Source organism: Amblyraja radiata, chromosome 1 (assembly GCF_010909765.2).
Source record: "Amblyraja radiata isolate CabotCenter1 chromosome 1, sAmbRad1.1.pri, whole genome shotgun sequence".
NCBI classification, from domain to species: Eukaryota; Metazoa; Chordata; class Chondrichthyes; order Rajiformes; family Rajidae; genus Amblyraja; species Amblyraja radiata.
This window is the reverse complement of record NC_045956.1, coordinates 135,819,972-135,836,761: the sequence shown is the minus strand read 5'-3', so window position 1 is coordinate 135,836,761 and position 16,790 is coordinate 135,819,972. Positions and strand designations below refer to the sequence as shown.

At 40.2% G+C, this 16,790-nt stretch overlaps 1 protein-coding gene across 3 annotated transcripts in view; it reads left to right on the top strand.

The window, feature by feature from the left end:
- Positions 1-777: 777 nt before the first annotated feature.
- Positions 778-16,790, top strand: part of setbp1 (SET binding protein 1) — a 247,590-nt gene continuing 231,577 nt past the window's right edge. The window contains exons 1-2 of one of the 3 annotated variants that reach the window (XM_033031302.1): positions 778-1,370; positions 2,237-2,796. In XM_033031302.1, coding sequence (XP_032887193.1) covers positions 2,347-2,796 — 450 coding nt within the window. In that variant the 5' untranslated portion in view covers positions 778-1,370; positions 2,237-2,346. Of the gene's footprint in view, positions 1,816-2,236; positions 2,797-16,790 lie in introns of all 3 variants that reach the window. The other 2 variants (XM_033031292.1, XM_033031284.1) reach the window with 2 other exon arrangements.

The following is a 16,790-nucleotide window of genomic DNA, read 5'->3' as shown; positions in this document are numbered from 1 at the left end:
TTAAACGTTATTCCCTTTACCCTCTATCTGTACGTTGTGAATGGCTTGATTGTAATTTTACAAACGCCGACATTTCGTAAAATTTGTCCATGCGGAAGTTGACCCAGATGTTCTTGCTCTGTTATAAAGCCTTTGTTTTTTCCTAATTGCACGCTTAATGGGGTACTCTGTTCATCCTTCGATCACATTTCACTATATATATATATATATATATATTTAAATAAACGAAGTATATAAACGCTGCCTGTTTTTGCAACTCTTGCGTTTGAAAAAAGGGGGTGCAGATGGCAAACATGTATTTTGTCAAAAAAAACACCCGCCAAACTCGTCACTCCGGCGCGGCCGAGTGTGTGGAGCAAAGTGGAGCTCGTCTAGGGGGTGACGTCACGGGCACGAGGGAGGGGGGAACGTTCCCGGGCAACCGTGGCCGGGACATGCTGGTCACGCGCGGCAGGATGACAGCAGCAGCGGAGAATAAATGTAGAATTGGTTTAAAACAATGCAAGTGACGGGGTAATCGCGCACACACCCACACACCCACCCCCCCACACACCCACACACACCCACACACACACCCACACACCCACACACCCACACACACACACCCACACCCCCACACACACACACCCCCACACACACCCGCACACCCACACGTCTGAAGAAGGGTCTCGACCCGATACGTCAACAAACCCTTTTCTCCAGATATGCTGTCTGACCCGCTGAGTTACTCCAGCTTTTTTGTGTCTATATCTTCGGTTTAAAACCAGCGTCTTGCAGATCTTTCCGACACACACACACACGTACTGAATGTTCAATATGAATGCCATACGTGATTGCAAGGGCCAGGTTAATTGTGAGTGCAGCTCACCCTCATCCCCCTCCCCCATGTGGCAACAGGCAGGTAACAAGCAGGGGAAAGCGCTGTGCGGTGTGAGAAGCACAGGCTCCTTCGGCTCGGAATTAGCATTGTAGGAGGCCCGTTTGCTGTAACAATCACTGCCGTGCGCTGTTGGCTCGTCCCTTCCCCCTCCCTCATTGCAAACTGCGGAGCTTCGTTCGTAACAGCAGCAGCAGCAGAGACCAACGAGCCGCCCGCATCGACAAGTGCTTTCATCCCAGGAACACCCCTTCTAAAACAAGGCGATTGATCGGGGAGTCCGGCTTATTTGCAGATCGAATATTCTTAAGACCAACAGCTCAGAGCATCGGAGGCGCCATTTTCCTCCCTCTGCGGCTCGGAGCCGAGACCGGGCTGCTCGCCTCCCGTTTGCTGCTTGAGTTGACAGATCAGAGCATGCCATTTTCAGGACCCCGGGAGCTTTGGGACTAGTTAAGATTGCAGGTTATCGGCACTGGACATGGGTGAGTTAGTAAGTGGCAATTGGTGATTTTTCTTGCGGCTGATTTCAATTATTGTCTAAGAACCAAAAATGTGTACGTGTTCAGTGAGAAGGAGTCGATGGTGCAATTCGGTTGTTTGAAAAAAAAAAAGTCCGTCTTTTTGGTCGGATTGGAGTGGAGCTAGAGAGCCTCTAGCATCGGATTCCAGCAGCTGCAGTTCTCAGCCTCAACTCATTGTATCTCAGCGCTTTTACGGAGGGTGCAGAGTACTTGGACGCTGCAGAAAAAAATATATAACATACAACCAACTCCAACATGACAGATCTGACATGGTCGACTTTTAAAGGCAACTGGATTACCGGAGGCGGATTTGACAAAATAATGAAGTAAACGGTACGCTGGCGGTAGAAGTGCTTGACAGGAGCGCGTAACGTGGCTGTTGGAGTGGTTCGAAGGGACATGAAGCAAATTTTTGTGTGCTTTTTTTTTTGGTGGTGGCGAGGGACGGTGGGGTGGGGGGTGAGTAACGTTTAACTTTTTGGGATGTAGTTGGCTTGAAAATGGAGCCGAGTGTTTTTATGATAAATAAAAACGCATAGAATGAAATACAAAATACGCCCGTTATTTTAATAGTCTTATGTGCTTGCTGAAATTTCACTGGATTGTGGTGTGTGTCTGTGTGTTGGGGGTGGGGAATGGTGCTGGACTCCTATTAAGCAGCTATGGTTTTTTGTTGCATTATTTGGACAACTTGATCTTGTTTAATAACTGCCTTATTTTATTTACGTTCATCGTGAATAATTCAAAGTGATTGATATTTCCAGTCAATACGATTGTAGTATCTTTTCTTAATGTTTACTGTTAAGATCTACTTTGTATCTTTTTCGTTCTGCAGATTGTAGTTTGTGTTTTATTTGGGAGATCGGATTACTTTGGAGTGACGGGGGACACTGAAAAGTGCTGAATTCCTGCTCTCCGCAATCCCTGTGCCTTCGCACTGCTAGGATGGAGCAGCGGGAGGCGGCGTTGGGCTGCAGGCAGATACTGGCTGATGGGGACTTCAGGTCGGCCGGCAGCAGTACCAAGTCCGCAGTCTCTCCTGGAGCTTTGATGCAGTCGTCTGGGAGCCAGATGAACGGGGGAAGGCTGGATCAGGACGACGAGGAGAGTGCCTGTGGTAGTCAGGACTCCAACTCCATCACAGACAGCGATAAATCAATGCAGGGAGACGGCCTGGAGGAACACGAGTTTTCCATCAAGGAGGCGAACTTCACAGAAGGCAGCCTGAAACTAAAGATCCAGACCACCAAACGGCCCAAGAAACCTCCCAAGAACCTGGAGAATTACATCTGCCCTCCGGAGATCAAGATCACCATCAGGCAGCCAGGGGACCAGAGAAGCTGCAGGCCGAGCAATAGTAAAAAGACGTCAAAGGAAGATGAAAAGAAAAAGAAGGTAAGAGGTTCACAACTACTCAACTTCCTTTTGTGTTTACACTCCGCCCTGGCTTGTATTTTGATAGGCGATAAACATGTTTTTACAAGATGGTTGATGCCCCCTGTTATGAGTGCAGAGGGGAGAAACGGTGGGAATCAAGTGGCTGTGCTCGCTTTTATATTTACACCTACTTATTTTGCTTTAAAAAAAAAACTGAGATAAACATATTTACAGAACACTCATTTTGTTAGCTTTTTGTGATGGTATTTACTATTGGTTTCGATATATACTGTTTTTTTGTGAAGACAACTAATGTGAGTTGATATTGGAGTTATCCTTGTAATGTGAAAGAAATGGGTGATTACTATGCACATAAATGTATTCTGTGCAGATATTATTTTCCCTTTAGCAAGTGGACTCGGGTGTTAGCTCGTTCAAATGTTGTACTTTAAAATTTAAAAAGTATCTCTGAGTTAGAAATAGAGCTTGGAACACGATGTTTAAATGTTAATTTGTAAACATGGATGTTACTGAAATTGACTGATATAGAGCCTGAAGTATGCGAAGAGAATGGGTCCTGACACAACTTGTTTTCCCCTTCTGCCACCAATCGTTTGGAAAACTTACAGTGCCCTCCATAATGTTTGGGACAAAGACACACCATTTATTTATTTGCCTCTGTACTCCACAATTTGAGATTTGTAATAGAAAAAAAATCACATGTGGTTAAAGTGCACATTGTCAGATTTTATTAAAGGCCATTTTTATACATTTTGGTTTCACCATGTAGAAATTACAGCTGTGTTTATACATAGTCCCCCCCATTTCAGGGCACCATAATGCTTGGGACACATGGCTTCACAGGCGCTTGGAATTGCTCAGGTGTGTTTAATTGCCTCCTAAATGCAGGTATAAGAGAGCTCTCAGTACCTAGTCTTTCCTCCTTTCCATCACCTTTGGAAACTTTTATTGCCATTTATCAACATGAGGACCAAAGTTGTGGCAATGAAAGTCAAAGAAGTCATTATGAGACTGAGAAACAAGAATAAAACTGTTAAGAGACATCAGACAAACCATAGGCTTACCAAAATCAACTGTTGGGAACATCATTAAGAAGAAATAGGGCATTGGTGAACTTACTAATCGCAAAGGGATGGGCAGGCCAAGGAAGACCTCCACAGCTGATGACAGAAGAATTCTCTCTATAATAAAGAAGAAAACCTGTCTGACAGATCAGAAGCACTCTTCAGGAGTCGGGTGTGGATTTGTCAATGATCACTGTCTGCAGAAGACTTTATGAACATAAATACAGAGGTTACACTGGAAGATGCAAACCACAGGTTAACTGCAAAAATAGGATGGCCAGGTTACAGTTTGCCAAGAAATAGTTAAAAGAGCAACCACAGTTCTGGAAAAAAGGTCTTGTGGACTGATGAGAAGAAGATTTTCTTATATCAGTGTGATGGCAAGAGCAAAGTATGGAGGAGAGAAGGAACTGCCCAAGATCCAAAGCACCACCTCATCTGTGAAACACGGTGGTGGGGGTGTTATGGCCTGGGCATGTATGGCTGCTGAAGGTATTGGCTCACTTATCTTCATTGATGATACAACTGCTGATGGTAGTAGCATAATGAATTCTGATGTGTATGGACACATGCTATCTGCTCAAGTTCAAACAAATGCCTCAAAACTCAATGGCTGGCGGTTCATTCTACAGCAAGCCAATGATCACAAACATACTACAAAAGTAAGAAAGGAGTTTTTCAAAGCTAAAAAATGGTCAATTCTTGAGTGGCCAAGTCAATCACCCAATCTGAACCCAATTGAGCATGACTTTTATATGCTGAAGAGAAAATTGAAGGGTACTAGCCCCCAAAAGAAGCACAACCTAAAGATAGCTGCAATACAGGCCTGGCAGAACATCACCAAAGAAGACACCCAGCGACTGGTGATGTCCAAGAATCGTAGCCTTCAAGCAGTCATTGCATGCAAAGGATATGCAACAAAATACTAAACATGACTACTTTCATTTACATGATATTGCTGTGTCCCAAACATTATGGTGCCCCGAGATGGGGGAACTATGTATAAACACTGCTGTACTTTCTACATGGTGAAACCAAAATATATAAAAATGGCCTTTATTAAAATCTGACAATGTGCACTTTAACCACATGTGATTTTTTTCCATTAGAAATTTTCAAATTGTAGAGTACTATGGAGGGCACTGCACATTAAGTGTTGAACTGAAAACTGTAGTTTGTTTTGTTATGTACATATTTCTCCTCTGCTTTGTTATTTTCCAGTTCTGACAATGTTAGGAACTCATGTAGAAATTGGCACTCTTCCCAATTTGATGCATTGGTTTCAGTAACACCTGGGTTAACTAAATTTAGGGGTGCTTTATAAAATTAATATTTGCACCATTTTCCAATGTGACTATGAATTTTACTTTTATGTTGAATTTAATGTGCAGCTGCTCTTGAAGTGCACACTTGGAAAAAAAAACTCATTTTTATGAGGCACAAGACAGATCTGTGCTCAGAATATGTTTGTACCTTCAAAAAGGTTGTTATGACACAGCAAAATAAGCTGTTCATAAAGTGGCATCAGTTAAGCCTGACATTACCTCTCTAGCATCTGCCCATCACTGTTCTGTTATCAGTGATCAAAGATGCCTGCTGTGTATATAGTGTAAACAGGCAAACTCTGTTGATTATCATGGTAGTACCTGGAGTGAGCATACCACAGTCATCCTGGAAACTTATGAATTTACCTTTGAAATGTTCTTTCATTTACTGTGATAGCACTCTATTGCCATTCAACTATTATTCCACAGAACAAATAAATCTTGGAAGATTGGTATGTCAATCCATGTGATTACATACAGTTTTGTAGATATTTCATTTGCTTTTCTAGTTTTTCTGCTTATTTTTCAGGGGAGAGAACTATCTCTTATGATGTACAGAGATAGACTTTAAAATCTTAAGAAGACACCGGGGGAAATTAGAATTTGAATAGTGTTGTTCTTTATAGACTGGAAGTGGTTTCCTGTATTACTCAGCTTTGCTGAGATGAAAACAACACTGACCCTCCTTTAAAGGGTCTATTCTTGGTTGAAATACATTTGTGGTGGGATGCTTAAAAATTATAGTTTCCAACTGAGCCACCTTGCATGATCTTTTTCAGATCTTTTCACAAGCGACTTGTCAAATTAGAAACAGCTTCCTACCCCACCCCCTCACAAATGCTGAATGTTTTACTATCAAGATTGTGTCCTGACTCATAGTGCAATAGAAGTAATTGGAACCAGTTTGTGCTGGTCAGGGCAGATTGTAAAATTCCATTTTTGTGGCATGTTGGGGAGATGGTATATAATTTACTCAATTGTATAAGATTTAAGTTAAAATGAAAGTAAATTCTTTAGAAAAGCAAACTTAACAAAAAGAGAGGTTTGAAATAAAATATTGCATTGTTTTGACAGTCTCATTGAATTTCTTTTTAATAACGATCCGAGGAACGCTCAGAAGAATGGATTTTAATTTCATTGTATCAGTTTCACGCAGTTCATTAGCTTATAAAAGAAGAAACTTAATTGCGATTAATTTATTCATTAGGTTTCAAATTGCTACCTCTTGTATCAAGGCATATATGTCTTTTATCATGTACTTTGGACTGTATGCTCAGAAGCAATGGTACTGTGTGGAAATAGAATGGTAAGATTTTGATTACAGATACTGTATTTTTATGTCACCCTGAAAAAATAAATTCTGAAAAACAATCTTCTTGATAGGAAGACTAAACATTCATCTTATTTAGGTGATTAGCTTACGCAATGGACATCAGAGCACTCTTTTGTCACTTTAGGAGGTCTATTTCACTCTGAATGGCATTGGAAATTGGATGATGAGCATTCTTGAAGGAACAATTATTTGTGACTGGGAAAATAAATTAGATATCTTCTCCTTTTCTTGCCAATAACGCCCGATATAACTTGCTGATGTGCACAAAAGATATTTAATAATTGTATGTTGGTGTTCTTTAAAGAAATATATATATATAAACCTCCAATAATTAATAATCTTGCTTAAAGACCATGTTGGTGTAGTGAGTTCGATAATTTTGCATGTGGTGTTCCTAACTTAAGGTATTATCGTGAAAGAGTGACATTGGCATTTGATTGAATATTGTTTTGCACTTGTTGTAGGAAGGAACTGCAGATGTTGGTTTAAACCGAAGATAGATACAAAATGCTGGAGTAACTCAGCGAGACAGGCAGCCCCTCTGGATAGAAGGAATGGGTGACGTTACTGGTCGAGTCCCTTCAGTTTGAAGAAGGGTCTCTACCTGAAACGGCACCCATTCCTTCGATCCAGAGATGCTGCCTGTCCCGCTGAGTTACTCCAGCATTTTGTGTCTATCTATTATTTTGCACTTAATTGCCACCTACGAAGGATCATGTTCTGCACCGGTATTGTGGGCTCAAAGGTTTGTTCTTGAGCTGTACTGTTCTGTGTTCCACATGAAATATATATTTAAAATTATGCGTTGACGAGGTAGCTTAAATTCTTCTAAAAGTTAAAAGTTCAGAAAACTGGTGAGGTTTGCTTTCTGATTGGAGTGAGGATGAGGTGTTTTTAGATGTCCAGTTATAACATTTCTATCTCTTGGCCATGGTTCAGATGTACTAAAAATAGCCTGGTCTGAACATTTGGGTTTCACCTATTTTTGCTCTTAATCTTCATTTGGGGGTCACCAAAAATTGCAGAATTGGGATATAATTGGTAACTTTTCTTTAAGAAAGTTTAAAACTGGACCAATGTAATAAAGCAGACAAGTATCATGATGTTTATGCTCGTAGAGAATACATCAACACTATTCGAGAGCTCTCTTCTTGCCAACCAATAGTCACTCCCTCCATCACATGGAACAGGTTGACCACAACCCATGCGAACAAACACACTACTGGAGGAACTCAGTGTGTTAGGTGGCAACTTTGGAGGGAAATGAAAAAAATATGTTTTGGGTCAGGAATGGCTCCAGGTGCAAATTGAGGCCTCTGTGAACTGAAAATGTCAATGTACAGTTACTTCAGTATATGTATTGAAAAAAATATTCTAAGTGTGACAGTAATTCAGCGGATCAGGCAACATCCCTGTAGAACATGGATAGGTGATGTTTTGGGTTGGGACAATGGATATTTCTAAGGCAGAGATAGATAGATTGTTGATTAGTGTGGGCATTAGGGGTTATCGGGAGAAGAAAGGAGAATGGGTTTAAGAGGGAAAGATATAAGGCTTCATGGAAGTAAGCAGAGAGTGATGGTGAAAGGTTGTTCTTGGACCGGATACCTGTGACTAGTGGTGTGCCTCGGGGTTCAGTGCTGGGCCCGTTTGTCATTAATATCAACGATTTGGATGAGAACATACATGGGAAGATGAGCAAATTTGCAGATGATACAAAAGTGGGTGGTTTTGCAGATAGTGAAGATGGTTGTGAAAAATTGCAGCAGGATCTTGATCGATTGGCCAAGTGGGCTGTGTACATTTGTGAGGTGTTCGAATTCAAAAATGTAACATGGGCATGACCTACACAGTGAATGGTAGGGCTCTGGGTAGCGTCATAGAGCAGAGGGAACTAGGAGTGCAGGTGCATCGTTACATGAAGGTGGAGTCGCATGTAGATCAGGTGGTCAAGGCTTTTGGCACATTGGCCTTCATCAGCCAGATAATTGAGTACAGAAGTGGTGTGGGGGGGGACAGGGACATGTTGCAGTTGTATAAAATGTTGGTGAGGCCAGATTTGGAGTATTGTGTTCAGTTCTGGGCACCGTATTATAAGGAAGATGTTGTCAAGCTGGAAAGGGTGCAGAGAAGATTTAATAGTGTGTTGCCAGGACTAGAGGGTCTATAGGCAAACTCTATTCCTTGGAGCGCAGGAGGATGAAGGGTGATCTTTATAGAGGTGCATTAGATCATGAGTGGAATAGGTCGGGTAGATGCACAGAGTCTCTTGCTCAGAGTAGGTGAATCGTGGACCAGAGGACATTGGTTTAAGGTAAAGGGGAAAAGATTTAATAGGAATCTGAGGGGTAACTTTTTCACACAAAAGGTGGTAGATGTATGGAACAAGCCGTCAGAGGAGATAGTTGAGGTAGGGACTATCCCAACATTTAAGAAGCAGTTAGACCGGCACATGGATAGGACAGGTTTGGAGAAATATGGCCCAAATGGTGGCAGGTTGGACTAGTGCAGCTGGGACATGTTGGCCAGTGTGAGCAAGTTGGGATGAAGGGCCTGTTTCCACACTGTATTACTCTATGACTATTGATCAGCCATGATTGAATGGCAGAGTAGACTTGATGAGCCGAATGGCCTAATTCTGCTCTCATCACTTATGAACTTGTGACCTTTTAAGGGTAAATACAATTTACAGAAGTCAAGTAACCTCCAAACCTGTATGTCTTTGGAGTGTGGGAGGAAACCAGAGCACCCAGAGAAAATCCATGCAATCATAGGGAGAAAATACTCCGTACAGGCAGCACACAGTGTAATCAGGATCGAACCCTCAGCTTTCCCCTTCTTAAGTTAACAATCAGCTCCATGTTTTTGCTGACAATGAGAACAAGATTGTTGTCTGGCACCATTCAATCAGACTTTTTCCTTCCTATACAGTTATTCATCCAACAACAGTGGTGTTGCAGTGAATTTACAGATGGCCACACATTCATGTCTATAAAGCAGGGGACTTAGTACACAGCCCCGAGGTGCTCAAGTGCTGATGGCTATCCAGGAAGAAGTGTTGTTGCCACTTAATACTGATATTCGGTCTTAATACTGATATTCGGTGAAGTTGAGGATCCAGTTACATAGAGATGAGATCCAGTTGCCTGAGTTTGATAAGATAAGAGCCTTGGTGTTGCAAACATTGTACATTAAATTTATCAGGTAATAAGGCTTTGCTAAATATATATTGGCTTCCCACTGACCAATAGTTAAGGTGGAGGGGAGGCAGTTGAGGGAGCAGGTTGTCTGCAGAAGGACTATCTTACTGTGCAAAGATTCCCCTGCAAAGCTGTACAAAAGAAACAAACTTGAACCCAAGTTTGATCAGAGGTGCTTCATGGTGGACATGAGCGAACTGGGCAATGTCATTTTAGTAGTTCCCTGGCATTTTAACCTCAATTCACAAAACAGTTATGATCTGTGGCTAGGAAGTGACCCATGTTCAGCATTTGGCTCTTGGTGATGTTCATGTGCTGATTGGAGATTCAGCCTGAAATTACTACCGTCACTACATTATCTTCATCTGAAATACATTGTTATGTGGATATTGTTTATATATTGTTTGCCTCGTTGGGGCAAACTGTCAGAGCAGTTATTACACAAGATTGAAATTTACCAGCACCTCTGATTGGGTTTGGGCTCAAGTGCATCTATTTTATAGAGTGTTGCAGATTGGAATTTTTATATCAAATCTTTTCTATTGCTTGTTTTATGCATGCTTCTTTTTTGAGGTGAATGTGAAATCCTCTTATTGGGGCCAGCCATGCTACATTTATATTTGTCATGTTGGCTCTAAAGAGTAGCACTAGACAAATTGTATTTCCACATACGAGTGTTCACGAGGGGTCACAAAGGATGAAATTCTTGTTTCTCTCTATCCTTAAAGAAGCTCCTTCAGATCTAACTCGGTGACCAAGCTTTTGATTAAATACTCACTATCTTGTTAAATAGTTCAGTGTCATCTTTTAATTTGGTAATATTGCCCCTGTGAAGCCCCACTGCTAAGTTTTTCTTTTTTAAAGGTACAATATTAATTGAATTATGGTTGAAATTACAGTCAGGTTGCAACATCAGTTCTGATATTAGGTTTATTAGAAAACATTTAATATGCAGACTTTTAAAAGGCAGAATCACTGTCATCTAGTTGGACACCAAATCAATATGTGTAATGACAAGTTTATGAAGTTCTTGGTGGATATGAAACGGCTACCTGCTGCATATCGAAGAGCAATATATCTCCCTTTCGCAAAGTTGTGGAGTCGTTCTCTTAATGGATTTGTGTGGAAGTTTATGTTCTTTGTAAATTTGCAATGTCTGGGTGAATGTAATTGGGAGAGTGGTCACATGAGAAACTCACTGGATGAAACACTGAATGACATTGAGAGACGGATAGCAGAATTAATAACACTATTCAAATACATGGCTTATAAAGAGCATGGACAAAGGACTTATTTGATTAGGATGATTTTTTTTTTTTAAGGCAAAAAAGAAATAAGATAGTGGAAGTTGTTTAGAGGCTAGTTGATCAAAGTTCAGTGGCTGGCATAGTTCAGTACGGAGGAGGGATAAGGATGGTAAAGTAAGGGAAACTTGGATAACTATAGAGATTGTAAATTTGGTCAAAAATAGAAAGGAAGCGCATGCAAGATTTAAGAAGATTAAATCAGGCAGGGCCTTTGGGCAATATATAAAACAAGGAGGAAAGAACTAAAGCAGGTGATTAGAATGGCTAAAAAGAGCCACAAAATGGCTTTGATGAGGTGGATAAAGGAAAATACCAAGACGTTTTATACCTACACTAAAAACAAAAGGTCAACCAGGGAGAAGGTACAACCACTTGAGGGTAAAGGAGGGAATTTGTGCTTCAAGTCGGGGGATGTAGACGTGGTACTAAACATTATTTTACATCTGTTTTCGGAGACAGAGGATAGTGAGATCAGTGTAGAGACTGCTAATATGCAAGAGCAGTTTGAGATTAAGGAGGAGGTGTTGAGGTTCTTGAACACCATTAAGATGGATACATTCCACTTTAGGACCAGAGATTCCAGGAACCATGACAAAGATCTTTGCTTCTTTAGCTGCAGGCAAGGTGCCTGAGTACTGGAGAGTAACTAATATTGTTCCTTTGGTTAAGAAGGGAAGTAGAAAGAATCCAGGGAATTATAGACCAGTGAGCCTCATGTCAGTGTAGGGAGGATATTGGAGAGGATTCTTTGGGATAGGATTTATTCCCATTTGGAAGAGAATGGGTTAATTAGGGACTTTTCTAGTCTTTTGAGTAGGTGACAAAAGTGATCGATAAGGTTTGGGTAATGGATGTTATCTACATGGATTTTAGTAAGACATTTGATAATGATCTCCATGATAGGTTGATCTAGTATGGATTCAGAAGTGTCTTACCAATAGAAGACAGATGATCATGATGGATAGATGGTATTCAGGGTGGAGGTCTGTGTAGTGAAGTTCCACAGGGATCTGTGCCAGAACCATTGTTTGTGATATATGTTAATGACTTGGACATAAAGGTAGATAAGTTGGTTAGAAAACTCGCAGATGACTCCAAGATTGCTGGAGACGTGGACTGTGATGAAGACTGTCAAAGTGCACAATAAGATAGTATACAGTATATAGGCAGAGAAATAGCAGATGGCATTTAATTTGAGCAATTGTGAGGTGTTTCATTTTGATATCAAATGTAAGGGGAAAATATACAATTAATGGCTTGACCATTAACAGCATTGATGTACAGAGTGATCTTATGGGTCTAAGTCTATAACTCCCTGAAAGTGGCAACACAAGTAGATGGAGTGGTAAAGGAGGATATGGTGCGTTTGACTTCATTGGTTGGAGCATTGAGTATAAGAGTCAGGATGTCATAATACAGTTTTATCTGACTTGGGTTGGTTGCATTTGGATTTTTGCCTGTAGCTCTGATCGCCCTAATACCTGAATTTTGTAGAGGCTTTAGAATGGATGCAGGGGAAGTTTATCAGACTGATAATGACCCAAAACTTCTGCCTATCTATGTTCTGCAAAGTTACTGTCTGACCTGCTGAGTTATTCCAGCACTTTTTGTGTCCTTTTATCAGATATTTGCCTGGATTAGGGGATATTGGCTGCATAGAGAGGTTGGATAGACTTGGATTGCTTTCTCCACAATGTCAGAGGTTGCGGGAGATGTGATAGAAGTGTATAAAATTACAAGAGGCATAGATTGGGTGGACAGTCATAACCTTTTTCCAAAGATGGCAATATTAAGTACCAGAGAGTATAATTTTAAGGTGAGAGGAGCAAGGTTTAATGGAGACCTGTGGGATGACTTTTTTTTTACACAGTGGATGGTGAGTGCCTGGAATGCTCTTGGTGGTGGCAGAGGTAGATCAGTTAGCGGAATTTAAGCAACGTTTGGATAGATGCTGTAGGCTGAAGGGCCTGTTCCTGTGCTGTATGGTTCTATGTTACTAAACTCAGTTTCTGAGTATAAATACCAACAATATTACTCTGGGATAACTTAATTTTATTTTCTTCATGTTCTGGGGTACATTTTTGATGGAATAACATGAATATTTGTGAAGACATTGTATTGATAATAGTTGACAGGATTCTGGAAGAGCTCTCAAGCGAAACTGATTGCTTAAATCTAGGGAATTACTGTTGCTTCTGTAACTTGTTGCATGTTAATGTAATTGAACGTTAATATGTTATTGATCTCTCATGCCAGAAATGTAACTAACTCAACCGCACATCATTCTGAACAAACACTCTCTTTTGGCTAGTTGCTCTCCATCGATTCAGGACATGAGTAAAAATGCTTTCTTGACAACTATTCTTTCACTAAAATGTTTTGTGTGTTTATGGCTATTTATTGGCCATAAATGTTTATTGTATTCACAGTGCTAAGTAATTTACATTAGAGCAGCTACCTAATTCTCGCAAAGCTCTCCTAACTAACATCACACTTGTGATTGCTGCAAAACTGTTGACCTGCATTGATACTCTGATCGTAAAAAATGGCCTAAGGGAAAATCTTAATGTATCTATCCCTGAATGGGATCAGCAGATTGCAAAGGATACCCAACAACTTTACAAAAGGTTTGTAACACAAATGGGAACTAATATAAAATTCATTTGCTGAGATTAGCAACACCAACATAACAACAGAGTTATGTATTATGTGTGTGCCTACTGCCATAGCAGACCAACGATGGATGTGACCTCGCTAGCTCTCCACTCTGCACTGGCCAACTTGGACAATAAGTGCACATACGTCAGACTTGTTCATCGACTACAACTTGCCGTTCAACACTACCATATTCCTCTAAACTTATCATCAAAACGAAGAAGTAGGTCTCCGCTCATCCCTATGTAATTGGATCCTTGACTTCCTCATCGGCAGACCACAAACCAGTATGACTTGGCAACACTTCCTCCTCATTAACTATCAATGCAGGAGCACCGCAGGGCTCTGCACTCAGTCCTTTGCTCTAATCTCTCTATACCCATGACTGTGTAGCCAGACACAGTTGCAAAACCATCTTTAAATTTGCCAATACTAGTTGGATGAATAACATAATTATGAGTTGGAGTACAGAAGTGAGATTCAAAATTTGAATGGATCATGCCAGAACAACAATTTTGCTCTCAATATTAGCAGGACCAAAGAGCTGACTGTTTAGGAGGGGAAAACAAAGGTGCATGACCAATCTTCATTGACCAAACGACGGTGGAGAGAGTGAACAGGTTCAAGTTCTTGGGCGTGCATATCTCTGCAGATATGTCAAAGGCCCAACACATTGATGCAATCACAAAGAATACACCTCTATTTCCTTAGAAGATTAAGGAGATTTGAGGTCAATAAAATACTCAATTGAACTTCTGCCATGGTACATTGGACCATGCCCTGGTTTGGCAAATTGAATGCCCAGGAAAGAAGTAGAATACAGAGGGCAGTAGACACATCTCCATCATAGATTTATAGGAGGTGCTGCCTTAAACAGGCAGTCAATATCATCAAAGATCCACACTACCCTGGCCTCGCTCTCATTTTATGACAACCATGGGAAAGAAAATACAGGAGCAGGATTCTGGGTTCAAGAACAGCTTCTTCCTAGCAACCATCTCTCCTCAACACTAACCTCAGCAACTATGATCTTCTATGGAATGTCTTTGATTGCACTGCAGGTTACCAAGAAGGCACACCAGTGCCTTTACTTCCTTTAGGAGTCTGAGGGAATTTGGCAAGTCTCCAATGACTCTTACAAACTATTACAGATGCACCATACAAAGCATATTGTCGGGTTGCATCAAAACTTGGTTTGGGAACAACTCTGTGTCAGACTGTTGCAAATTGTAGAGAGTTGTGGACGTAGTCCATTCCATCATGCAGACTAAACTCCCCACCCTTGAGTCCATCTATACTTCACAATGTATTACAAAAGTAGTGAATATAATCAAAGCCTTTTCCACCTTGATCATTCCTCCTCCTTCTATTTCTATCAGACAGAAGGTACAGAAGCTTGAAAGCATGGAACACCACCAGGAACAACATCTTCCCTCTGTTATCAAGTTAGGGTTCTGCCCGATTTAAACCTCTACCCAATTGCAGACATTGGACTTTGTCAATGGAACTGGTGCACTACAGTGCTGAGAACTATATTTTGCAATCTGTAATCTAACCTTTATTCCACATATTTAAGTTGTTTGAATAACATGCAAAACAAAGCTTTTCACTATACTTTGGTCTATATGACAATAAGAAACCTAAACCTAACTTCATTTTATATACTTATGATGACCTGGTATTAAGGTTATTAATTTATTGCATTTTGGTTGTAATATATTATCTGTTGGTTAGTGCATTTATGGCACTGTTAAGCTGCAGCAAGTATGAAACCTCATTGCTCTGTTGTCAGTACTTGTGACAATTAAACACTCCTGAATTTTTACTCGATTTCAGAATAGGTTTAAGTAAGGATGTACTGGAAATGGCAATGTTCAATTCTGTGATCAAAACATTTATGGAGGGGCTTAATTTTTATTAATATTGGGTATTTATAATCACTTCTTATATTGGCCTTTGTAGTGGGGCTCGTATTTTCTGGTTATTTGCTGAGATGTAAAACAGTGATTTTGCAAGAAACAAAATTATGTTCTGGAGAAAACAAGGCTCTTTTTGTAATTGTTCTACACATCTTTTAGAGTTCAAAGGTAATGGCATAACATACATCAAGTTACAATGTCTTTTTCTTGGCTTGCATTGGATATATGTTTTAATATAACTAAATCTCTGTCAGATGGTAAAATAAATATTGGAAGAATTGTTGGCAAACCTTCATGGAATATTAGAAAAAAGTGACCAAATCGTTCGAACTGCTCAAGCTCTGCTGCACATACTTTTGTTTTGAAATGTTTTAATTTTTTTAAGTTCTTTTCTGGTATGAAAGATTACTTAATGGGTTTGGGATCAGAGAAATATTCACACACATCACTGCATTTAGTTCTCAGTTCTGAAGTTTTGGTGACTATTTTTGATGATTGGAATTTTGAAGTCTTGTAAACCAACAACCATAATCTCTAACCTCTGTGACTGTATATGAAGTCTGCAAAACATGAATCTTACTTTGAAAGTTTTCCTTAGATTTATTTCATCGTTTTTTCGATGGAGAGGTTAACAATAATGAGATTTTTTTTTTTCTCATGGCACATTTGTATCTTTGGAACTCTCGTTTGCAAAGGGCAGGGTGTGGTAGATCTTTTGAATTTTCTTTAATGCCGAGGAAGATAGGTTTTTCATAATACGAGGATGGCGGAGGTTGCGGATGTTCGTGTATTAATACATACCAGTAGCATTTAAGCATTTATTTTTATTAATTCATAAAATATGTACATTGCCAGCATGTGGTGGCCTCCTTCTCACATCACTGTAGCCCACGTGGTGATGGAGTACTGACAATGATCTAAGATTTTGAACAAATGCTGATGAAGACAACTATCATGTTTCAAAATTAGGTTATAGAAGTAATTATGCATTCTAAAATGCCTATTCTATTTATCGTTCAAGAATGTAGATTATGGAGGTGCTGTTGACCTAACCTTGTAGCAATACTTCCAGAAGATAATGCTCACAATGAAGATATATTGCAGAATTGGTGAAATAATATTTAAGATGACAAAATCAATGCCAGTCAAGCAATTTCTTCAATCCTGTTAGAAATGAGCTGCAAAAGT